This window comes from Micropterus salmoides, unplaced genomic scaffold (genome assembly GCF_014851395.1).
Source record: "Micropterus salmoides isolate LMB-PRFRI ecotype aquatic unplaced genomic scaffold, ASM1485139v1 Ms_hic_scaffold_5, whole genome shotgun sequence".
NCBI classification, from domain to species: domain Eukaryota; kingdom Metazoa; phylum Chordata; class Actinopteri; order Centrarchiformes; family Centrarchidae; genus Micropterus; species Micropterus salmoides.
The window spans coordinates 36,881,526-36,907,559 of record NW_024044237.1 but is presented as its reverse complement, the minus strand read 5'-3'; the positions used below and the strand labels follow the sequence as shown (position 1 = coordinate 36,907,559).

At 43.6% G+C, this 26,034-nt stretch overlaps 1 protein-coding gene across 2 annotated transcripts in view; it reads right to left on the bottom strand.

The window, feature by feature from the left end:
- Positions 1–26,034, bottom strand: part of mgat4b (alpha-1,3-mannosyl-glycoprotein 4-beta-N-acetylglucosaminyltransferase B) — a 167,103-nt gene that overhangs the window by 55,263 nt on the left and 85,806 nt on the right. For both annotated transcript variants that reach the window (XM_038700192.1, XM_038700193.1), the window contains exons 5-6: positions 11,228–11,274; positions 8,805–8,918 (exon numbers count right to left, since the gene is read on the bottom strand). In XM_038700192.1, coding sequence (XP_038556120.1) covers positions 8,805–8,918; positions 11,228–11,274 — 161 coding nt within the window. The remainder of the gene's footprint in view (positions 1–8,804; positions 8,919–11,227; positions 11,275–26,034) is intronic.

The following is a 26,034-nucleotide window of genomic DNA, read 5'->3' as shown; positions in this document are numbered from 1 at the left end:
TGTGAGCAGTTTTGGAAAAAGGAGACGTAGTTTTGAAGGCGTGTGTAAGCAGTTGTAAAAAACTGCAATGGTTCATTTCATATGTTAAAGATATCCTCGCGGTCTGGAGCCGCTGCAACTACAACAACGATAAGATTCATTTGTAGATGTTTACACCGGGCAGCTGAAACATACTAAACACACAACAAGTGCAGAGTTTCCTGGAGCTGACACAGAACTTCACCAGCAGGGAAAAGCTAATGCTGACGTCCTGCGACTCATTTCCTCTTCCTGTTGAGGAATAAACACAGAGTTTCCCCGGGAGGTGACCTGAACTACCAGCGTTTAATATGCGAGGCCACGAACGCGAGGCTCATTTTACCGTCCTCCACCTGCCTCTGAGAGAACATCAGAGTCCAGAGAGGAAGCTTTTAACGGGGTTCTCCTCAGAGAGCGAGAGACGCTCGGCGTGATGGATGGACGCTCCAGTTTGCATACAAACAGTGTTAAAAAGGACGAATCACCGCTGACACCTGTCTGCTCGCTGCTAACTGATGCTTCTTTAAGCAGCAGACAAGCTTTCCATTTTTAAGCTCACTTACTACAAATCATTTCTGAAGCTGTAAATTACTTATTAGATTGATTTCCTTCCTTCCAGGCAGCCTTTGGTTTCTGTTTATTTCTATAAAAATCGATTTGTAGAAGCTTAAAACAGCTGCAGAGAAATAATCTACCACAGTCGACCCTATTTTTGTCAACATTATTGACATTATTACCGTCCCGAGCAGAGACCGGAAAGAATCCTTGACTTCTGAGATTTGAGATTAGTAGAGAAGTGTGATCAGTATATCTGTAACTACATCTGTAGGTAGAAAGGCGGTATATAAAGTCCTAATTAATAAGCGGCACAGTGAAATAGGTCATGTGTATCTTTGCATAAGTCGGCTGACAAGTAACAAGACATGTTTGAAGTCATTTAGAAACAGTTTGACAGGTTTATATTTACACTGCAAAGTCTCCCGCTCACTTCACATGAAACTAATTTAAGGATCCTCGTTAAAATATCGGTTCGTATCATGTGTTTATGTTGAACAGAAGATTAGGCAACATATAATTATTGATTTTACTCAAACATCGATATCATGAGTTTCCCAAAGGTTCACCCTGCAGGCCTCCATTCCAATTTATTTCCCAGGTCCCATTATCTTTATTGACAGTTCACATCCTAGTTTCACATCCTGTCCACGGCCTGAAAGTGACCCACGTGCCCCGAAGAACTAAACAACGTCACACGCAGAAGTGAACATGGCGGCCACAGCTGAATTTCATCTCCCTCTCCTGGTTTCCTCCCGGAGTCACTTTTCTCCAGATTTATGACAAATGTTCACAACTTTCTGTCCTTTTCATGACATTTTTTTTACTGTTTCTGACTCTGCAGGGGTCCAGCCTTCAATTGTTTTAATCTAAATTCACGTCCCTGGAGCCAACCCAGTGTCCAAGGAGTTATTGATTCACGTCAAGTTGACGGCCAGTAGCAACACAGGAAGTAGTGGTTCCTTTATGTAAATAGGTGGACAGTAATGGCCGGTGCACACCAGAAGAGTTTTAAATCTTAACCGAGTTAAGACGTCGGTCTTCTTTATGCACCTGTGGGAAAGTGACGTTTTTTCTTTGTGCTTGTTTTTTGTTTGCGTGTCCTTTTGTTGGGGTAAAATCCTGGAACAATACAAAAAAGGCTGGGAGTATGTAAATACTTTTTATGTGCAGCATTAAAAGACTTGACAGAAGCAGACTCTTTCTTTGGTTTGTGTTTTGTTAGTTTCCGGTTTTAGTTTGAAATCGTCTGTTTCTGTCTGGACTTTACTTCCCGTCTTTGTATCCCTGGTTGAATCTTTATCGTTTCACCTGTGTTTAATCATTCTGCCAGCTGGTGCATTTAAGTCTTCGTCTCACAATTGATTTTTTTTCGTTCGTCCTCGCATGCCGTCCTCGCGTAGGCTACGTGCCTGTCAGTGCTTGAACTTCTGTTGTATTTTTGGATTCTGGATTTCGTCTCCTGTACCTGGGTTTTGGATTTATTGTGGACATTTGCACTTGGTTTTCTTTTGGACGGCCTCCTTCATCATTTGCTCTGCCTGCCCTGTTTTCCTGTGCATACTAGAGCCCTGCACCGGCTTCAAATCTAGGCCCTAGCCCGGCCCTGGCCCGAGACCCTCAGGTCTGAGCCCGCCCCGTGTCCGACAGCTTGTCAGAAATCTCAGCCGGAGCCCGTGTTTTGTATTGGCGAGCTAACCGCTAGCTCCAACAAGTCCTCTAACCCACACGACAACATAGGTTGTCACCTGACGTTGAACACGTGGATAACGTTGTGAAACAGTCGCAGTAGGGTTTGGTTTCGGCAACAAAAACTTAGTTGGTTTAATGTAAGTAAATTATGTATGTCGCGCTATTTAAGTTAAACTCTAAATAACGTTTGCTTGGTTTCTGTTCCTTGCACGCACTTTCCCGCTATTAATGATACCTGAAAGTCACCTGAGCTCTGCTACCGGCGTACGGCCACTGGAGGTCGCTGCCACGACAAACGTTAACATGGGTCGTAATAACATCCTGCACAAACGACCTGCATAACCGTGTTTCTGATGAGGACAGTCTCGTTAGCTTAGCAGCTGGGAGCTCCTAGATGCATAATTCTGGTCTCCTTTCAAAGGTCAGAAGCCTTTTGGACCTATTTATTTTGCTATGAAAGAGTAAACGGAGATGCACTAAAGGAAAATATGATCTTGTCATCCTCGCCTGCTATAAAATCTAGATTTCTCGTCTCGTCCATTTCCTCTACGTTCCTGTCAGATTTTGACCACAGTTACACATAATTTTGTTAGATGAAAAATGACCTAAGAGGGAAAATAAAGCTTGTTAGCTTGGCTCCATCGCTAACGGCACAATGTCCACACGTTATTCAAAAGACTTATCTGTGCCATCGATTCCTGTCTGTCTCACAGCTGACACTTTATTGAACCATTCGCTCCGGCAAAGGTCAGCCCTGTCAAGGCGGCTCGCTATTGATCAGCGTCACAGGTCAAAGTTCACCAAAAAGATGAACTCTACATGGAACATTTGCTCAAATTTATTTCACAGATGCTCTGATTGAGACAAACTCTGCTGTGTCCAGGTCTTCAACCTTCCTTAAACTTCCTGTATCTCCCGTCCTCCTCCTCCTCCTGTGTTACCACGGTAACAGAGCCTAAGGGGCAGAGCAACAGTTTATTAACTAAAGTGATGTCATCTCGATCTGCTGCTCAACGACCCGCGAAGGAAGAAAGAAGGTGTGTTTCCTTTTAGAATAGACACGAACAATTTAAAGGTGTGCGTGTTTGTCGTGAGCGCGCTCAGTGTGGTTCAGAGCCTCATGAATTAGCCCTGACAGGCTGACAGAAGCCCGGGGAGCTGTTTCACACACAGAAACACACACCTTGACCCGACTTTCTCTGGTGTCTGGAGCTGATCAATCACACACAGGTAAGAGAGCTTTATTTATGATAAACTGCAGTTTTTTACAGTCAAAGACTCAAAGTCAAACATAAAAACTCATTTTCAGTGAATCAACTTGTTTTAGTTGTTGTTTTGTTTAAAAGAAGTTCGGCGGGCACGAAGCTGGACGACCGACCGGCCCCGAGGTCCCCACAAGTCCTGGTTTACTGTACAGCGGTTGGTTTATTAGTGATTTTTATCATTGTAAATCATCACCACCCTGCATTATTAGCCCAGACTAACTCACACTGACCATGTCTGACACAGTTACCAGACTTGTCCACTGTGCAGTCAGAGTGCATACTTAGTAATGGCCCGCAAACTGGCGTCCTCCGCCAACGGTACTTATTCCATCCCAGGGTGCCCCCACCCACAGGTGCTTCATCTATCTCTGGGGTCCCTCACACACACTGCTGGTCTCTCATAAGATTCACACACCCCCACGGCAAGCCATCCCACCACTACCACCATATGTGACGGACCGCGCTGGGCAGTAACGTGTTACAGTAATAATATTACTTTTCCCAGTAACTAAGTAGTGTAACTAAATACTTTTCCACAACAGTAATATTATTACAGTTACTAATCCAAGTAACGCTGCGTTACTGAACGCACCATCCTTGACGTGAATGTGCGACTGTGTGGCAGCTCAACCTTCTGTTGTTCACGTCCGCCACAAACTACAGGAAGAACGGAGAGCGAGGGAGAGAGGCGTTCCTTCACCAGCTGGAAGTAGCTGCTGCCATTACTGTGTCACAGTCTAAGATGCAAAGAACTTTGTCGTCCGTTGTAAACTCTGTGCGAGCAGCTAAAAGCTTTCAACAATTCTACCTTTGCCTTTCTTGAATCGTCTGCTGAAGCAGCACAGCAGCGAGAACCTTACAGAAAGAAACTCCGGCAGCTGCTGCCACTGATGCTTGGACTCGTTGGGAGAGAGCGGCGTTAACGTAACAACAACAGCGTTTTTTAAAATTACTGAATAGGCTACTGCTCTTATAAATAGGGGAAACACTTTTTGCTTCAGCAGCTATAACTCTCTGAATTTTGTATCTAGAGTTCTCAAACTTTAATACAAAGAACCCACATTTGTTCTCTACAAATGGCACCAATTCAACCCTCTACAAGAAGATCAGACCTCGTGAGTTTATGTTAAACGCATGGTGTTCCCTTGTTACAACCTGCCCCACTCCCGGGGCAGGTTGTAACGATGATACGCTTCAAAAACAGGTAGTGATGTAAATGAACATGTTTCTCTCTGACTCACCGCGAATGAGCAGTATGTCTATGTAAATTCTATGGAATAAACACTAAAATGTATGAAAGAACATCTCTGTACATCCGTAGGTAAAAAGAGCTGTGTGTCTGTGTGAGCGTATTCTTCATCAGAGTCACAGTCAGTGCTTGAAGTGGGCCGGTGCTCACCAGAACCGGCACTTCTAGATCTTATTCTTTGGCGTATCGGGATTTTCTCACAAGCTGCCCGAACGCTCCTCTGCCCTCTGCACCGGCGGAGACGGAGTACGGAAAAGATCGAGTGTGGATACATCGTGTGGATGGGGAGTACTGGTGACAGTGCTGACAAATGCATGCTGGTCACCCTGGAGTGCAGGCTGCAAAGAGCACTCTGTAAAATCTTAAAATCAAGGAAGTCCCTAGATGTAGTGTTACAACCCACCCCTGTCAGGCATTGTTTAGCTATGGCTGACAGGTGCTGTGTTAGCACAGTGGTTTGAATTTAGAAAGGAAAAAAGTAGTGAAAGTAATATAGTAACGTAACCAATTACATTTATCACCCAGTAATAAGTCATATTTTTACTTTTTTAAGGAGTAATAAGTCAAGTAATATTTTTACTTTTTTAAAGGAGTAATAAGTAATATTTTTACTTTTTTAAGGAGTAATAAGTAAAGTAATATTTTTACTTTTTTAAAGGAGTAATAAGTAAAGTAATATTTTTACTTTTTTAAGGAGTAATAAGTAAAGTAATATTTTTACTTTTTTAAAGGAGTAATAAGTAATATTTTTACTTTTTTAAAGGAGTAATAAGTAAAGTAATATTTTTACTTTTTTAAAGGAGTAATAAGTAAAGTAATATTTTTACTTTTTTAAGGAGTAATAAGTAAAGTAATATTTTTACTTTTTTAAAGGAGTAATAAGTAAAGTAATATTTTTACTTTTTTAAGGAGTAATAAGTAAAGTAATATTTTTACTTTTTTAAAGGAGTAATAAGTAATATTTTTACTTTTTTAAAGGAGTAATAAGTAAAGTAATATTTTTACTTTTTTAAAGGAGTAATAAGTAAAGTAATATTTTTACTTTTTAAGGAGTAATAAGTAAAGTAATATTTTTACTTTTTTAAAGGAGTAATAAGTAAAGTAATATTTTTACTTTTTTAAAGGAGTAATAAGTAAAGTAATATTTTTACTTTTTTAAAGGAGTAATAAGTAAAGTAATATTTTTACTTTTTTAAGGAGTAATAAGTAAAGTAATATTTTTACTTTTTTAAAGGAGTAATAAGTAAAGTAATATTTTTACTTTTTTAAAGGAGTAATAAGTAAAGTAATATTTTACTTTTTTAAAGGAGTAATAAGTAAAGTAATATTTTTACTTTTTTAAGGAGTAATAAGTAAAGTAATATTTTTACTTTTTTAAAGGAGTAATAAGTAAAGTAATATTTTTACTTTTTTAAAGGAGTAATAAGTAAAGTAATATTTTTACTTTTTAAAGGAGTAATAAGTAAAGTAATATTTTTACTTTTTTAAAGGAGTAATAAGTAAAGTAATATTTTTACTTTTTTAAAGGAGTAATAAGTAATATTTTTACTTTTTTAAGGAGTAATAAGTAAAGTAATATTTTTACTTTTTTAAAGGAGTAATAAGTAAAGTAATATTTTTACTTTTTTAAGGAGTAATAAGTAAAGTAATTTTTACTTTTTTAAAGGAGTAATAAGTAAAGTAATATTTTTACTTTTTTAAAGGAGTAATAAGTAATATTTTTACTTTGTTAAAGGAGTAATAAGTAAAGTAACTTGCCCAACACTGGTGACAAAGGGAAAGAACAGTCACCCCACCGGGATTCAAACCCGGGTCTACACGGTACCAGACATGCAACTTAGACCGCAGTGCCAAAGCTCCATGGTGTGACAGTAAGAGCACATACTCGCCACATCCACAGTCACGCAGATGACCGTCATCTGCCAACCACAAACGAGAGAGTCACTACATTTACTGAAGTCGTGAGTCCTCCACATCTCAGAGGAAACACTGAGCTTTTTACTGCACGACATTTATTAAGTATTCAAATGTTGCATTTAAAAATATGAAGCATTTATATATTATAACGTTTTGTTATAAATGAAACAGTTCTGACATTTTCCCTGTAAATCTGATGTTTCAGCTCATGTCATGAAGATCTGCTGCTTCTCCTCTGAATGACAGTAATAACGTGATGTTTGTTAGTAACGTTGGACTGTTGGTTGTGAAGGTGTCACTTTGCCCTCTGGGTAACTGTGACGGCAGAATCTTTACAAACTAAACATTCGGTCGGTTCATGGAGAAAATAATCAGCAGATTGATGCAGAATGAAAAGAATCATCAGCTGCAGTCTGATGCTAAACAGTTCAGAATGAGCTGCAGCTCAACAACTACAGCAGCAACATCCTGCTGCACATGAATCTACTGAGTACTTTTAACAAAAAACACTTGTCTATCTAATAAAAGGCAGGAATCTCTGTGTGTGTGTTTGTATTTAGATTACGTCGAGAACCGTTGATCCAGTCGACTCCACACTTGGCGGGTGTGTTGATGGAGACCAAAGGGAGTGCAGTGTCGAATTTGGTGCACGCGACACGTCCAGAATAATTCATTTTGAATAAACTCAGTGCTTGAAGTAGGCCGGTACGCTCCGGTATGCGGTACCGGCACCTCAACATTGTACTCTTTGACGTACCGAGACATTTTCTTGCGTAGCGTACTTCTCCCAAGCTGCCGGTCCTCTCCTCTCCAGATCAGGTTCTCAGGGCGCTACGTGACGCTCACCTGTTCTGGTTCTCGCCTGCCTGCTAAACTCTGTCGGCAGAGGGAGACGAGGGAGAAGAGAATCTCGGGGGCCTTTCAAGCAGCTGTGTGCTGAAAGTAGCTCGTCAGTGTCACTTTTCGTGAACCGACCAATCACAGCCTGGATGGGGCGGGACATTTAAAAATATTGACAGATAGGTGTCACGTTCACCGGGGACGCAGGGGACAGGTCAGAATCAGAATGTCTCCATCACTTTTTAACAGCTTTTGTTAAAAATGTTCTGAAAACAGATGAAACAATGCACAATAAGGAAACATGCAATGCAACTGAAACAGAAGAAACAAACGTGCATCGTCCACAAGCTGGTTACTGCATTAGATTCTATTATATTTTTATATTCTGAAGTGGTTACTGCTGGAGGAGGACCCCCAGACCCCCCCACTGATATATTTCAGCATCGAATTATTCCAAATACTGTTAAAATATCTTCTCGTCTTGTTATCGTGACCCAACTGTGCTGTCACGCCCCTAATCTGAGCCCAGCAATCAGCAAACTTTTGAAATGTTGAACTTGTTGTTCTGCATGAATGGTTATGATTATGACCAAGTTAGTACTTTGCATTAACAAACCAGAGACTAGCTACCATGTAGAGCATCGCTCTGCAACAGTGAGGGTGGGGTACGCAACACGGGGGCGTGGCTTATATGAGGGAGGTAGGTTTGATAAACGTTCCAACGGAGCTGTGAGAGTGTAATGACGTTCTAAAGAAGCGCTGAATATCTCGCAGTGTCTCCGCCCCTGTCGTGCTGTTTCAGCGTTATTACTGCAACACAACGCGACGGTCACATCGGCCCCTGAGAACGGGCCCTGCACTGGTTATTCACATGTAGGAGAAAAAGTGGAATTACTGAATGTAAGTAGGAACAGTTACTAAAGGTCATGGTACTGTCCAAACAGCCGCTGAGAGGAAAAACACTACTGATGATTGACGTCACGTTGTTATTTAAACCTTTATGGCGAAAGAGGAGTTTCCTCACACACACACACGTATGTCCCTCTATCCCTGTGGGGACATCTCATTGACATAATACATTCTCTGGCACCTTCCACCCGAACCCTGAAACCGAGTTTCAAACCTTAAAAAGTCAGTGTGCATTCAGGTTAAAGTCCCCACTGAGATATGAAAGCATCAAACACAAGACAAACATAAAGACTGAGTCACGTTGTCGGTGCAGTGTTAAATCAACCAAAAGCTTGTTTCTACACACACACAAACATCACCTGACTCTTTCCTTTGGGTCTCCGAAGGACTCTCTGAGACGAGAGAAGTCCGGGTAGAAGTGGACGGACGGCGAGACGACCTCCAACAGACCCGACTGGATCTCTGCCGGGAAACTGAGACACACAAACGATGTTAGTTTCATTTAACGTTAGAACATCTAACGCAAAGTCTTAATGTGTGAAACTAATAAAGCAAACTGAGACAGACAGACAGGAAGTAGGTGGGAGGAAACTAAACATATTTACATATTTAAGTACTGTACTTGATGCTACCTTATACTTCTACTGCATTACATACATTCGGGGCAAATATTGTCCTTTTTATTACATTTATTTAGTAACTTAGTTACTTTGCAGATTTAATGTGTCGAATGATGTTTAACCAGGTGCAACATTAAAGTGATGATACATGAATGCCTCAATAATTATAATCTGCATAATGAGTACTTTTACTTTTGGTACTTTAAGTACTATTTATTATTTTACATGCATGCAGGACTTCGAGCAGTGTTTTTAGACTTTAACTTAAGTAAAAGATCCGAGTACTTCTTCCACCTCTGAAGATGTGATCACAATCAGATCACCTCTCAGGGTGAAAACGGAAACGAGGACGCAGCGAAGGAACGATTGTAATTCAAGACCATGAATAAAACAGAGAGACAGATGGAAAAGGAAAGGAGGAGGTTACGAGAAAAAGGAGAGGGGTGGCAAGGAAAGGAGGAGAAGGAAAAGAGGATAGGAAGGAAAGAAGAGGAGAGAAGGGAAAGCATGATGAAAAACAGGAGATTAAGGAGAAGCAGGAGAAAGAAAAGAAAGATAAGGAGATGGAAGGAAACAACGACGAGAGGAAACCGAGGTGGTGGAGAAGGAAAGGAGGAGGAAGCGGAGGCAGGAGTGTAAAAATGATTTTATAAAAAGGTTGCTGGCAGTTTATCCTGAGACAGCGTGAGATAAATAAATGATAATATAACATGCTGCACTTTGACTACATGCTGTGAACTATGGCTGCCGAGTACGAGCCGACATCAAACACAACACACGAACAGATGGACACAAAGATAGACACACACACACACTCACACACACACACACACAAAGATAGACAACACACACACACTCACACACACACAAAGATAGACAACACACACACTCACACACTCACAAAGATAGACAACACACACACTCACACACACACACACAAAGATAGACAACACACACACACACACACACACACACAAAGATAGACAACACACACACTCACACACACACACACAAAGATAGACAACACACACACACACACACACACACACACACACACACACACACACTCACAAAGATAGACACACACACACACACACACACAAAGATAGACACACACTCACACACACACACACAAAGATAGACAACACACACACACACACAAAGATAGACAACACACACACACTCACACACACAGACACACACAGACACTCACACACACACTCACACACACACACACAAAGATAGACAACACACACACACACACACACACAGACACACACACACACACACAGACACACACACACACACACAGACATACAGACACACACACACACACACACACACACACAGACATACACACACACACACACACACACACACACACACACACACACACACAAAGATAGACAACACACACACACACAGACACACACACAGACACACACACACACACAGACATACAGACACACACACACACACACACACACACACACACACACACACACAAAGATAGACAACACACACACACACACACACAGACACACACAGACACTCACACACACAGACACACACAGACACTCACACACACACACACACACACACACACAAAGATAGACAACACACACACACACACACACACACAAAGATAGACAACACACACACACAGACACACACACACACAAAGATAGACAACACACACACACACACACACACACAAAGATAGACAACACACACACAGACACACACACACACACACACACACACACACACAAAGATAGACAACACACACACACACACACACACTCACACACACACACACAAAGATAGACAACACACACACACAGACACACACACACACACACACACACACACACAAAGATAGACAACACACACACACACACACACACACACACATACAAAGATAGACAACACACACACACACACACACACAAAGATAGACAACACACACACACAGACACACACACACAGACACACACACACAGACACACACACACACACACACACACACAGACATACAGACACACACACAGACATACAGACACACACACACAGACACACACACACACACACAGAGGAAATGAGGAATCCCCTCTCGGGTCTGTTGCCATAGAAACGGCATCCCATCATGCAGCTGGACTTACAGGCGCTTCAGGTTGTCTGCTACACTGCTGGCGTACTGCGGGTCAGCCTGAAGACACACAGAGGAGACTGGATCAGACACACACACACACACTCACTCAGGTGTCAGGTGTCACTGTGACATCAGCAGACGTCCTGACCCCGCCCCCAGGAGCAGGGCGTGATTTAGGTGAAGTGGCCACCAGTTTTACTCAGACCACTCTCCTGTTGTGACGAGCAACGTGGCGCGTTCGTCGTCAGTTATTCAGCGTCGACCTGGTTCAGCGGCTGAACGTTGAAACACGATGCAGCAACACGATCAGCTGTCGGATCAGCTGTGTCACCTGTCAGGTTCCCCCCGGCTTCGGTTTACTTTGTTCTTCAAAAATTATAACGTCTTTCACTGCAGTTGACTCGCTGTACGAACTTGTAATCAAACATAATCAAACACAAGTGCTGACTTCCTGCAGGCCTGTGTTGCTGCACAGACCGGCCTCCTTCAGTCGCTCCTCGTCTTACTGTTGACTCTCTGACTGGCCCAACGCAGACCAACTTTTTACAAATTGACAGAAAATCAGCAAAAGAAAGTGGGAATGATTCTGTGTTTACATTTGTCACTGCTATGTAACTAGCTTTTAGATGAACAGCTGGTGGAGCTGATTCTGCAGTTGCAAGTCAAGTTTTGTTTATAGAAAGCCTAAGTCCCTCCCCTTCCGTTGGACCACCATGGGACCTTATTTTGGAAAAATATTGTACTGTAGTCAACGGCAAGAGACAACAAATATTTTGATCCTGTTTGATCAAACATGGTGACATGATGTTTGTCAATTAAAAAAATTAATTATAAAGTCAAGAAAGTCGCAGTTTGATGTAAAACTGTTGAGGCAAGACTGTGAAAATACATAATTACAAAGACCACAAACCCAGAAGTTGCGTATGTGGCGTCGTAATTGTTTCTGTCAATGACTGAAGCTAACGTGACTGAAGCTAACGTGACTGAAGCTAACGTTATTGAAGCTAACGTGACTGAAGCTAACGTGACTGAAGCTAACGTTATTGAAGCTAACGTGACTGAAGCTAATGTGACTGAAGCTAACGTTACTGAAGCTAACGTGACTGAAGCTAATGTGACTGAAGCTAACATTACTGAAGCTAACGTCAAAAAACTTACATGAGAGGATGACGTGATAAAAGGACCAGGAGTTGATGGATTAAACACATCAGGTGAAATGTATTTCTGCGTGGAACATCGCTAAGTTATCTAGTTTGTTGCAAAAAAGCAATGAACGTTAGCTTAGCATTACTGCGCTAACATACTGCCGATGTATATTGTGCGAGACCAGAGATGTAGTTCGTTGAACGGTTTTCACACAAAACCACATGTAACTTTACTGATTTACGACAAACTGCGACTTTCTTGACTTGCAAAATTATATTTTAAATTGACCAACATCATGTGTGTAACTTAATTCTAACAGGATAAAAAGATAAGTTGTCTCTCGTCGTTGACTACCGTTCATATTTTTCCCGAAATAAGGTCCCATGGGCCGGAAGCGGAAGCGAGTGACTTAGGCTCTCTATAAAGTACATTTAAAAACAACCAGAGTTGACCAAAGTGCTGAACAAAGTTATACAGTAGAACATCGATTCCCAAAGTGTGGCGAGCCGCCTCTAGAGGCGCGCGACAGGAGAAATGTAACGGTGTAGGTTAGGGAATGTAGTGTAACAACTAACTACAACAATTATTTTTTTGTGGATTTCTTCATTAAATTAAAACCCGAATTGAAAACTCTCCTTTTTCAATTTAATTTAAAATTGTTATTATTTATTTACTCACAGGAAATGGCTAGTTGCACAACTTTCTCCCTCTCTCAGTCAGGCTGATCCACTTACAAACTATACTATACTTACAAATCCTCAGATGGATCCTCTTTGTGTCCGTGTTATCTGTTTATGAGAATACAACAGTGTGATTTGTGAGCAAACAGAGGGGATGTTCTGAAACCTCCCTCCACACAGTTCGCCACGCAGGTGAACTGTGGATTGATTGCAAAGTTTAACCATCAGTCTGAGAAAAGGTTTTACTGCCACTGTTACTTTGTAATGTAGTGAATATATAACGTTGCATCGCAATGCAGAGCTGCAGTGAAAAGACAGAGCAGACAGATGCATGCTGTGATGCAAGCGACTGAAGCTGTCACTGAGTGAAACCCCGTAGTTGTGACTTCGGGCGTGTTCACTGGTGTAACAGGGACACCGTGCTGCTCGTCATCATAGAAACAGATCTTCAGATTTTTATTGAACCTCCAGTAATATCGGCTGCCGTCTCTTCAACACACAGCTCTGCTGCTCTCCGGAGCAAAGTGTTGATAGGCTATTATTTGTGACATGTAACCTGTGGGCGGGACATAGAGCAAATAAATACAGGGGGTTACAGGGGTTAGCTCCGCTTTAATCTTGAGAAGCTGCAGAGCTACAGTCTCTGTTCATTAGTCACTGTAACTTACACTGTACGTCTCCAGCTAAACTGAGGCTTATTGGTGACATTTTATTCATAACTTTCATAACGCCACTGCGAAGATTCGACTGTGAGACTGGCAGTCGAATCAGGCTCCTCCCATCGAATCTTCGACTATTTGGGGTGAGCCAATATATATATATGCCTAAGCAAACCTAGAGAGAGAGGGGGTTAGGGGTGCAGCAACCCGATCAAGATGTAGAAGGGCGATGGCCTGAAAAGTTTTGGAACCTCTGCAGTAGAGGAAATAAAAATTAAAACCACATAAATTAAAACAGGCCAAACAATTAATGACATACAGCAATACGAAAGAAAAGCAAGACAGTTAAGCACAAGTGCCCCCAAACAGACTCAAACGCCAAAGGCACGATCACCCTTTGTTTTCATACGAGACTGCGGGATGGCTAAAAGCAAGTCGTTTGATGATCTGATAAAACATTAGGAGTTGTGAAATATAAGATGGAGCCAGTTCATGTAACGACTTAAAAACAATTAACAGCACTTTAAAATCGACACTATATTTGACTGCTAACCAGTGAAGAACAGCCAATATTGGGGAGATATGATCCCTCTTCCTTGTACCAGTCAACAATCTAGCAGCTGCATTTTGAAGAAGCTGCGAGTGTCATAATGAGGAGTGACAGATGCCAGAGTACACGGAATTGCAGTAATCAATTCGAGAGGATATAAGAGCATGCCAGACAGTGCTTTACAGAAAGAATGGGTTTCAGTTTTGCTAAGGTCCTTAAATGGAAAAAGCTACCTTTGACAAAAGAATTTGTTTTTTAAAGGTTTTAAAGGTTCAGTGTGTAATATTTCTGAGGCTCTATTGACAGAAATGCAATATGAGATCCATAACTATGTTTTCAGTGGTGTGGAAGGACCTTACATAATGAAACATTATGTTTTTATTACCTTAGAATGAGACATTTCTATCTACATAACCGCGGACACCCCCTTCCATGGACGTCGCCACGTTGCATCGTCATGTTTCTACAGTAGCTGAACACGGACAAACGGTGCTACAGAGCGCGTTTCGTCACTACGTTCTTCTTATTCTACTTCTGGTAAAATTCAGGCAACGCAGACACTCATCACTATGTTGAATAAGTACGTTAGGAGAAGAAGAAGTAGTAATAATATACTGCAGGGGTCTCCAAATAAGTTTTGGATCAACCATTAGATGGTGGATGAGAATATGAGACTCATCAACATGTCAGCTGGTAAGGTGCAGGACTCACAACCCAAGAGTGTTCGATCGCACCTCGGGCCAACTTTTTTTCTCTCTTTAACACATGGATTCTTAAGCGAATGTTTCTCAGATGTGCTGCACTGTTTTTGTTTCGGTGTTTGATCCACATCTATCACCTACGTACCAACGGATGCTTTTTTATTTCCCCAGTATCTCCAGGCATAAGACATTTAGGGGAATCACGTTCTCTGACGGCTCTTTCAGAGGTGTCTCAAGCAGCTACTGTCATTCAGAATTTAGTAAGTAAAAGCTCAGTTCATTACATTTACATTTATTAATTTTAGCTGACGCTTTTATCCAAAGCGACTTACAATTGCTGTATATGTCAGAGGTTGCACGCCTCTGGAGCAACGAGGGGTTAAGTGTCTTGCTCAGGGACACAACTCAGTTCAACTCCAGTTCTGCATTGCAGTAAACAAGATTTTCACGCTTTTATTTTGTAGGCAAAACCACTAAAAGGGAAGTTATTATGTGAGTAACTGTTGCTGTCATGACTGTAATCTATTTCAGCAGCTATCAAAGTATTTATTAATATTTTTTGCCGCTATCAAAGCACCGTAATCTGACAGTGGACCAGATATTATTGTTGGCGTGCAGTTTTGGCGAGGGTCCATAATCACAGAGAGAATGAATGACAGTGTTTGTATAAACTTTATCTAATGTGTGGTTTATAATGGACTTTGGTGCAGAAACAGTGACAGTGTTTCACACTCTTGGCTCACATTTTCCATGTTGTCTGTCAGTGGCCAAGTCACAGTAACATATGGTTTTACTTAATAGTTAAGTCAATATAATTTCTTAACAAATCTACCTAAAAAAACCTCATGTCTTGACTGGCCACTCTCTGCTGTCTCTGAAGAGACACCTTTTGTGCTGTATCAGCCACCGTAGCTGTCCTGCGCTCTTTGAAAGGTTAGGGGGCAGTGCTAGACTGGACAGATGGTTGCAATTCACAACCCTCACCACTAGATGCCACTAAATCTTACACACTGAACCTTTAATGCCGAATCAAAGATATCACCTGAATTCCTAGCAAAGGGTTGCACATTTGTGGACAAGGGGCCCAGATTTTTCGATAATTCCTCAACTGAGTTGGGGGAGCCAAATAATATTACTTATGTCTTATTATCATTTAGATAGAGAAAGTTTATTGCCATCCAACGCTTAATATCATTTAGACAGTTAAAAATGGACTGTAAGGACTTTGAATCCCCTGGTTTCAGAGCTAAGCACAGGTGTGTATCATCAGCATAACGGTGGTATGATATATTACGTATACAGAGAAGAAGAAGAGACAGTAAGGTGACGTCATTAAAACAATGGAATACCACATGGGAACATGATGACATCAGACGTTTCTATTAGTGTCATGTGTTAATGTGAGGAAGGTTACAGCCTCCTCCTCCATACACAGCTGATGCTTTCAGTGCTTCACTTTCAGCCACGGCTTCATGTACGGCAGCGTTTATTCACAAAGTCGGTTTCCGTTGCACTTTGTGAATTTTACATTTAGCTTTAATCTATTCACAAACTTTTCCAGCTCAGCCAAGCGTGAAAAAGGGTTTCTATTTTTCAAATATACATCCAGCTTTTTTTACACGAAAATTAAAAATGTGCATAAAAACAGGAAGAAACGCACCTACCAAAACATGCAACATGTCAACTACACTCAGCTGTCAGGTTATTAGGTGCACCTTGCTAAAGCTCATGCAGTCTCAGTGTTTCCCCTAGAATTGCCAGATTCTGTGTTTTCCGTAAGTCCACGGTTGTAAGTGTGTATGTATATTGGTGTGTGAGTTGAGTGATTTGAGTTACACAGCTGATCAAAGATGGAGCTGAGCTTTCTTTAGAGCGGTCGGACTGCGGTGTGGGATGAGAGGAGAGATATCTGGATGGCAATAACTGCAGCCATGTACAGAGATTACAGAGCAATATGTCGTGAGATAAGCTCATTTAGATGCTTGGTGTTTGATGTGTGTTTGGGGTGGATAAAAATGGTCTGGTTCAACTTCCAGATGAGCCTCCTAGCTTCACAGAGGTGTGTAGCATGCAAAGGGTGACAAAATACTAGTTTCAGACATGAATTTTCTCAATCTGCATGTGAAAATCGCACGCTGCCCCCGGTACCGGGGCCGTCGGTGCTTAACACATTTTGTCCTCATGTTGTCATCGTGAGGTGGATGAATACAATTTCAGAAATTACATAAGAAAATATTACATATTGAATCAATATAAATGAATTTGATGCAACATGCAAATATTTAAAAGGATGTGCTATTATTAATGGGGACAATCCCCAATAATGTATTGCAACAGTAGGATATTACAATACTTTAAATCTATTTAATAAGGGACAATGAATATATTGTTGCAGTACATGTATTGTGAATTGTTCCCTATCAAACACGTTATAACTTGACAGCCTGCACATGCTGCTGAACGAACAGTATAAGTGGGTCTGCTCTCACAGCGCTCCTCTCTGTTTACAAACTTTATAAAATTTTTCGGAAATTTTTTTTTTCACTCCGCCCCAAACAGACACAAAATCAACAACAAGTTCGCTTCTTGCGTCTGCCGATGTGATTGCACACTTCTAAAAGTATGTTGCTAGAGGAGGAGGAGGAGCTGCTGCTAAGCCCCGCCCTCGCTGATACACCGGCACAGAGAGGACAGACGCAGGGCAGGTAAACACCAGAACCACGCGGCATGACTACAGTTCAGATGAAGTTACATTTTGAGGTGACGAGCAAGAAGCAAATTGCCTGAGGGCGGGCCGCACCCCCAAAACAGTAGTGGGGGAATGACTGAGTCTAATACAGCAGACCTGCAGTAACTCCTCCCCCCGTCATCAAGGTTATAATCAGGTGACACTTTGTGTTCCTTCTGCAGGATGCATTTTGTAATAAATTTCCCATTCATATCAGTGAGGACAGACGCTGCTCTCAAGCGCAGATTTGTTGCTTGTTTCCTGGGCAACAGACAACAACTACAACACGACGCCGGTTTTCTATTTCAGCCACGTTCATTGCCAAACTCATGGCAGGCGGAGCTTCGTTCATACTGACGCCATAACACATATAGGGGCGGCTGTGGCTCAGGAGGTAGAGCGGGTTGCCGTTCCTTGGACAACATACTGAACCCCAAACCCCCCTGGGGGCTGTTCCGCCAGTATGTGTACACACACACACACACACACACTTGTTCCCACTACAACATCAAAAACAACTTGAGCAATCCATGACATCACGGTTCAGCCTCCCGCTCGGCCAATCAGGGAGCAGACGGCCTCCCTCCGGGACCCAATCATGTGTCTCTGAAGGTCGCTGTGAGGTCGCGCACATGTTTCCACCAGCCGAGCGGAGCGGCAGCCTGTCAGTCTCTGCAGAGTTTGTGGTTTGTTTTGGCGTCCTGGAGGTGCCAGCTGGGTGGAGTTTACCGCAGAGCCCAGTGTTAACGAGGAGCAGACGCAGCTCAGAGCTGCTCGCTGAGGACACTTCTCACTCTTTCCTGTCAATATTTAAAGACAGCGCTTCTCTTTCTGAGCTTCTCGAGTCTCTGATACAAACTCTAAAAGTTGTTGACACGTCATTACATTTCACCATTTTAACAACAAGGAGAACAAAGAACGAAAAAGATTTCTTTCCTGGGGGCATCTGAAAGAGACTTCCTGGGAGCCTAATACAAGGTTGAGACATTTGTTTGGCAGTGGATCGCTTTCACACAGCGAGGCGGTCATTGTTTCAGTTTGGTGGAAAAAGCTCCAACTAACAGATTCAAGGAGGTTTCCATTAGGAGGACTCTCTCACCACAAAGAGCCCAGACAAAGTCTAATAAACTGTCAAGATTAATATCACAAGTAAATAATCCAACGTGGCCAATTTACCCAGAACAGACTCGTGGCATCTACGCGGCTTTCACTTTACTGTAGCCACTGCACTTAAAACACTGACTTTCACTTTCTTCCACACGGTACTCGAACTCCTGAGTGAAGTCCTTGACACATGAGTTCACTTGACTCATCCATCCACACCAATACCACCTTACATGGACTTGGGTCTCATTTCTAAACGGTGCGTACGTACAAAACAGGGCTGAATATGTGCGGACGCCACTTCCCAAGCAAAAGTTATAAAAAGCAGAGCTGACGGCAGAAAGTGCGTCCTGGAAGTAAACTCTGAAGCATGCGTACGCACATAAAGAGGAGAGAAGAGAAAGGGCGCCTCACACGGCAGAAGGACGAAAAGCTTTTAAGTGAATATTATAGTGTAAAATAAATCCTAATATTCCCTCAGAGTATTCCAGGTTTAAAGCCTTTCTGAATAAACAAACACCTGATTGACTGAATTTTCCTGAAGTGGCAAAAAAACATCATAAAGATCATTTGCAGCCTCAAAGATCCAGATTCAGGATCAGAAACACAAACTGCAAAAGAGCCTCAGATCTGTTGGACAATTTAATCAGGAATCAGATTCATTAATACCTGCATGCAACGCTGAGCGCCAGCGTGTGTAAAAACACGTTATGGAAAATAAAACAGATTGTCATTTACTACAAGTCCTATTTCTATAACGCGTCAGCAGCTCATTCAGACTGTTTGTGAGAGAAATGTTTAAACTCAGAGGAAGTCTTTTGGTTTCGGGGGAATCCAGATCAGTACCTGGGTCGTCCCGTCTGTGTGGCCCCTAATATTAATATTAAAGAGCTTCACTGAGCGTTTACAGGCAGCTGTGGGCGTTTGGAGGGCCTGACATGGAGCTCCCTCACAGGGGCCGCATTTCAAGTTGATTGGGATTCATTAAGGGAGCTTTGCTTACAGGTGTGCGTACGCTCGGTTTTATAGGTCTGAATATTTTTTGGGTGCACAGACACTATTAGTGAGGATTCTACGCACAGTTTTATAAATGAGGCCAGTGGTCACTCTTTATACTATGTCACCTGACTTCTTCTGCCACTAGATGTCACGGCCTAAAAACAAACCTAAATATGAGCTGCTGCATAATAATGACCTATACAGACATTTCTCTGGTGAGGACGGGCTGGGACAGCCTCTATGGGAGACACAGCGTTCAGTGGTGAGAGTGAAGCTGCAGGTTATTTCAACATCTACAGCTGCATTTATGGTTTATTATTTATTTATTTATGGTCGCTGCCTGGAGGCTTTTTGTTTCAGATTTAACTACATCTGTCAGCTGTTTACTCTTAACATGTATCCGGGGCAGCACCCCCCGCTGAAAAGCCATTTCTTATAGTCATTTGTAGGAGCACGTTGCTCCTTTACAGAATCTGATAGGCAGCACAGATTCAGGACGTTTCCCCACTCGGGCTGGCTGGAGAGATTATTTCAGAGAGTTTAGGACGTTTGGTGAGATGGTGACGCTGCTGTTGTTCACACATTTAATTTCCTCCTGCTTCGCTCCTCGTTCTGTTGCTCTGTGAGTTTGTTTTGATTTGTGTCTCCATTTGTCATAATCATGTCTTTCTCTTTTTTCCTCCAGGCCCTCAGGGTTTTTGTTTTTATCACACAGACAGTTTTGAATTTCCTCGCTGATGAATTCAGACTGAACTCAAGTTAAGCTCAGCTCCTCTTTCACTCTGACTGCAGACACGTCCAGGTCTAAATGTCCAGAGATCTGAAGAATGAAGTCATCCCGCTGTGTCTCAGCAGGGTTTGTTTCTGCAGAAGGAGAACGAGCAGCAAAAGCACTTTAAGCTTTTAAAGTAGAGATGTGTACCATGAATTTTACATGACTGAAGGATGTTACGCTGAAAGAGCAGAAGAGCATATGACGTAACTCAGCAGGGCAACACAAACCCAGCGAGCCCCCTGCAGATCCACAACACGCTCTTTATTTCACATGAACAGGTCTGTGATCGTAGCTGCTGCCCTGCTAACCAAAGCAGGAACAATATCACGTCGTCAAGACGCCAGAGCAGATTTTTCCCATGTAAATATTGTGCACAAACTGAAATTTAAACAGCCATATTGTACATATTATTTCATATCTTCTTGTCAATTTTATATTCATAACTCTTGACCTGCAGCACTTGCTTTATATTTCTTATATTTTCTACCTACTGTGTTTATTACAAAATATTCCCTGTACGTTTCAAACCCAGCTTGGCTAGAAAGAAAGCCGATTCTGATTCTGAGAAGAAACTGTGCAGATGTTTCTGCATGATGTGAAAGCAAGGCACCGTCAGAGATCTGTGGAGAAGGGCAGGTGGGCTGCAGGTGAAGCAGGGCAGGGTTTGAATACGGTTTTTACAAATAGGATGCGAGTCAAACTTTTTTTTGTCTAGTACGTTTCATACAGGCTAGTGCACTGCTGGTGCTTTACAGATGACTGACAAACACACACGGCCGTGGGTTTGGTTTACTTACACAATGACGTAAAACAGGAAAAAGGAGCCAAAATATGTATATATAGATATTTAAAGCATTTTATGTGAATTAGCAAATTATGTGCTTTTCACAATAATGATAATATAATGTTAAACCAACTAATAATAATTTCCTTTATACCAGATACTTTATGATGGAGAATGTTGTATTTTCACTCCACTGAGTTCTGTACTTAGTTGTTGGTTTAAAGCTGTGGATCGTGTGAATTTGAACAATCACATCATTAAGTTACCCAAAATCCCCTAGTTTCTGACTCTCTGCTCACTTTGCGGTTTTGTTCAGGAATTAATTTAAGGTCTGCTGGTAGCTAACTGCCAGTTGTTTCTGCCAGTTAGAGAAACAAAAAAAGGCAATCAGAGCTTTGATTAAGAAGTCATCTCCCTGTGCCAGATTGTGGGATCACAGACGTGGATCGGCACTGAGAAGGTGGTGCAGGCTTCACTGTGATATAGCCAGTACTTGTGTCATGTGGCAGCGTAAATCTTGTAAAGTGCCGTGTGGCAGCCGGCCGAGTCAGGCCCGAGCTCAGAGTGTGGCTGAATGCCAACGCACTCGGGTCTATCGTAGCACACAAGGACCAACTGTGAGCCGGCTTTGGGCCCAGATGTGGCTGCCAGATCTCCATGAGGTTCAGCTGGAGCTCAAACTGCAAGGAGCTCTTTGTAATTAGGTCAAATAAAGCAGGCAAACTTTAAACAGGAAGAAAATTTACCTTTGAATCCATCCAAAGTGTGAGTACATAGTGAATCTAGCTCGCTAACGCCGACTCAGGAAACACAAAGACGTGGAAGCGTTGTTGGCTGCAAGAACCAACACAAAGCCAGTCCACGTGGATTAACCACTGGAAAACAGTAACATGAGCGCTACCCATTTTACGTTACAAGCAGGAACCTCTGGGTCTGAAAACTGAACCCTTAAACCTGCGTCCTCTCCAGCAGCCAGCAGGGGGCGACTTAAACCTGCGTCCTCTCTAGCAGCCAGCAGGTGGCGACTTAAACCTGCGTCCTCTCTAACAGCCAGCAGGGGGCGACTTAAACCTGCGTCCTCTCCAGCAGCCAGCAGGGGGCGACTTAAACCTGCGTCCTCTCTAACAGCCAGCAGGGGGCGACTTAAACCTGCGTCCTCTCCAGCAGCCAGCAGGGGGCGACTTAAACCTGCGTCCTCTCTAGCAGCCAGCAGGGGGCGCCTTAAACCTGCGTCCTCTCCAGCAGCCAGCAGGGGGCGACTTAAACCTGCGTCCTCTCCAGCAGCCAGCAGGGGGCGACTTAAACCTGCGTCCTCTCTAGCAGCCAGCAGGGGGCGCCTTAAACCTGCGTCCTCTCTAGCAGCCAGCAGTGGGTGACTTAAACCTGCGTCCTCTCTAGCAGCCAGCAGGGGGCGACTTAAACCTGCGTCCTCTCTAGCAGCCAGCAGGGGGCGACTTAAACCTGTGTCCTCTCTAGCAGCCAGCAGGGGGCGACTTAAACCTGTGTCCTCTCCAGCAGCCAGCAGGGGGCGACTTAAACCTGCGTCCTCTCTAGCAGCCAGCAGGTGGCGACTTAAACCTGCGTCCTCTCTAACAGCCAGCAGGGGGCGACTTAAACCTGCGTCCTCTCCAGCAGCCAGCAGGGGGCGACTTAAACCTGCGTCCTCTCTAGCAGCCAGCAGGGGGCGCCTTAAACCTGCGTCCTCTCCAGCAGCCAGCAGGGGGCGACTTAAACCTGCGTCCTCTCCAGCAGCCAGCAGGGGGCGACTTAAACCTGCGTCCTCTCCAGCAGCCAGCAGGGGGCGACTTAAACCTGCGTCCTCTCTAGCAGCCAGCAGGTGGCGACTTAAACCTGCGTCCTCTCTAACAGCCAGCAGGGGGCGACTTAAACCTGCGTCCTCTCCAGCAGCCAGCAGGGGGCGACTTAAACCTGCGTCCTCTCTAGCAGCCAGCAGGGGGCGCCTTAAACCTGCGTCCTCTCCAGCAGCCAGCAGGGGGCGACTTAAACCTGCGTCCTCTCCAGCAGCCAGCAGGGGGCGACTTAAACCTGCGTCCTCTCTAGCAGCCAGCAGGGGGCGCCTTAAACCTGCGTCCTCTCTAGCAGCCAGCAGTGGGTGACTTAAACCTGCGTCCTCTCTAGCAGCCAGCAGGGGGCGACTTAAACCTGTGTCCTCTCCAGCAGCCAGCAGGGGGCGACTTAAACCTGCGTCCTCTCTAGCAGCCAGCAGGGGGCGCCTTAAACCTGCGTCCTCTCTAGCAGCCAGCAGGGGGCGACTTAAACCTGCGTCCTCTCTAGCAGCCAGCAGGGGGCGACTTAAACCTGTGTCCTCTCTAGCAGCCAGCAGGGGGCGCCTTAAACCTGCGTCCTCTCTAGCAGCCAGTAGGGGGCGCCTTAAACCTGCGTCCTCTCTAGCAGCCAGCAGGGGGCGCCTTAAACCTGCATCCTCTCTAGCAGCCAGCAGGGGGCGCCTTAAACCTGCATCCTCTCTAGCAGCCAGCAGGGGGCGCCTTAAACCTGCGTCCTCTCTAGCAGCCAGCAGGGGGCGACTCCAGCGGCTGCAGAAAGAAGTGTGATTGTATAGAAGTCTCTGAGAAAATGTTTCTACTTGTCAGCTGATTTATTCCCTCAGTAAACACTTTCCTGATGAGTTTATGGTCTCAGTCGCTAGTTTCAAGTCTTCTTCAACACAGCATGATGTTCATTTAGTAAATTATGGTCCCATTTAGAGGAACAGAGACCAGGAAGCAGGGGAGGCTTTAGGGCGGGGCTACAAGCTGACTGACAACCTGTCAATCAGGATAGAGGCGACTCGTATCCGCTGCTCTGTGTACGTTTAACCAGCGCCGCTGAAAAAGCTCATCAGGAGTCGGCTGCTCATTTTTCAGGAAGTACGTTTTCTTTTAAGCCTGTTTGTCGCTAGCTAAAATTAGCATCCCAGAAGGCCAAAATGCCAAACAGGAGGCTTCAAAACGGTGGTCCACAAACCAACGGGTGACGTCACGGCGGCTACGCCCACTTCTTTTACATCATCTGTGGGAGGAACCAATGGGCTTGGAGCTGAGAGCCACAGACAGGAAGTCAGACTGAGGTGAGAGACGGACTTGTTGTTGGTCAGAAGCTGTTTCTCAATCTACGTTCTTGTGTTCTTTTGTTTTTGTGAACCATCATCAGTTGCAGCCCGAGTACCGTTCCAATTCAAAAGTCCACATCTCGCCAAATATAGTAAATAACACATTAAGCAAATTTCAAGGGCCGCCTTTTTTCACCTACGTAATATTGCAAAAATCAGGAACATCCTGTCTAAAAATGATGCAGAAAAACTAGTCCATGCATTTGTTACTTCTAGGCTGGATTACTGCAATTCCTTATTATCAAGCTGCTTGAAAAAGTCCGTTAAGACTCTTCAGCTGATCCAGAATGCTGCAGCACGTGTTCTGACAGGAACCAGGAAAAGAGGTCACATTTCTCCTGTTTTAGCTTCTTTGCATTGGCTTCCAGTAAAATCCAGAATAGAATTTAAAATCATTCTTCTTACCTACAAAGCTCTTAATGGTCAGGCACCATCTTATCTTAAAGAGCTCATAGTACCTTACTACCCCACCAGAGCACTGCGCTCCCAGAATGCAGGGTTACTTGTGGTTCCTAGAGTCTCCAAAAGTAGACTAGGAGCCAGAGCGTTCAGCTATCAAGCTCCTCTCCTGTGGAACCAGGTTCCAGTTTGGGTTCAGGAGGCAGACACCATCTCCACATTTAAGAGTAGGCTTAAGACTTTCCTCTTTGATAAAGCTTATAGTTAGGGCTGGCTCAGGTGAGTCCTGAACCATCCCTTAGTTATGCTGCTATAGGCCTAGACTGCCGGGGGATTTCCCATGATGCACTGAGCTCCTCTCTCCTCTACTTTCTCTCCCTCTGTATGCAACCTCATCCCATTATTGCATGTTACTAACACAACTTCTCCCCTTTCTGGTAGTCTTGTGCTTTCTCGTCTCTCTCCTCCTATCACTTCCTGCAGGTGTTTCTGGCTCTGGAGCTGTGGAGTCTGGATCTGTGGTTGCGGGTCACCTGCTGCCCCCGTGTTCCTGCTCGACACCCTCTGCTGCAACGACTATTGTTACTAGTCCTATTGTTATTATTGTTATTATAATAATTAACCCTACTATAAATATCTGTACCATTTTTCGCCCTCACGCCCAACCTGCACCCTGAGCCATGGTTCTAGCTAAAGGAAGTTTTCCTTGCCTCTGTCCCCAAGTGCTGCTCTTGGTGGGAACTGTTGGGTTTCTCTGAGATAACTGTTGTTGTGATTTGGCAGAGCGGGGCAGCGCTGGAGCTTTGGACAAACGAACACCCGCAGTCGGACCGTATTCTGCTCAGATAACGAAGCCGTTTTCTGCCGGGAGGAGCTCAGAGTTAACTGCTTTCATGAAAAAAATATGTATTTTTTGGGATTAAAACGTTGATTTATCTTCACTCGAGCTTCTCAGCAGTGAGCTGCCGTATTTCTGGCCCCACTGTTGTTATTGTAGCTGCAGAGCTCTGAGGGACGACTTCGTATTAATACAGACCAACACACAAAGAGAAAAGTAAAGCCGCGTTTCGACTAAAAGTACCCGGGACTTTTAAGTCCCCAGATCTCTTTTCAAGGAACTAAAAGGTTCCTTCAGTCCGCTGTTGTGTGTGTTTCCACCGCG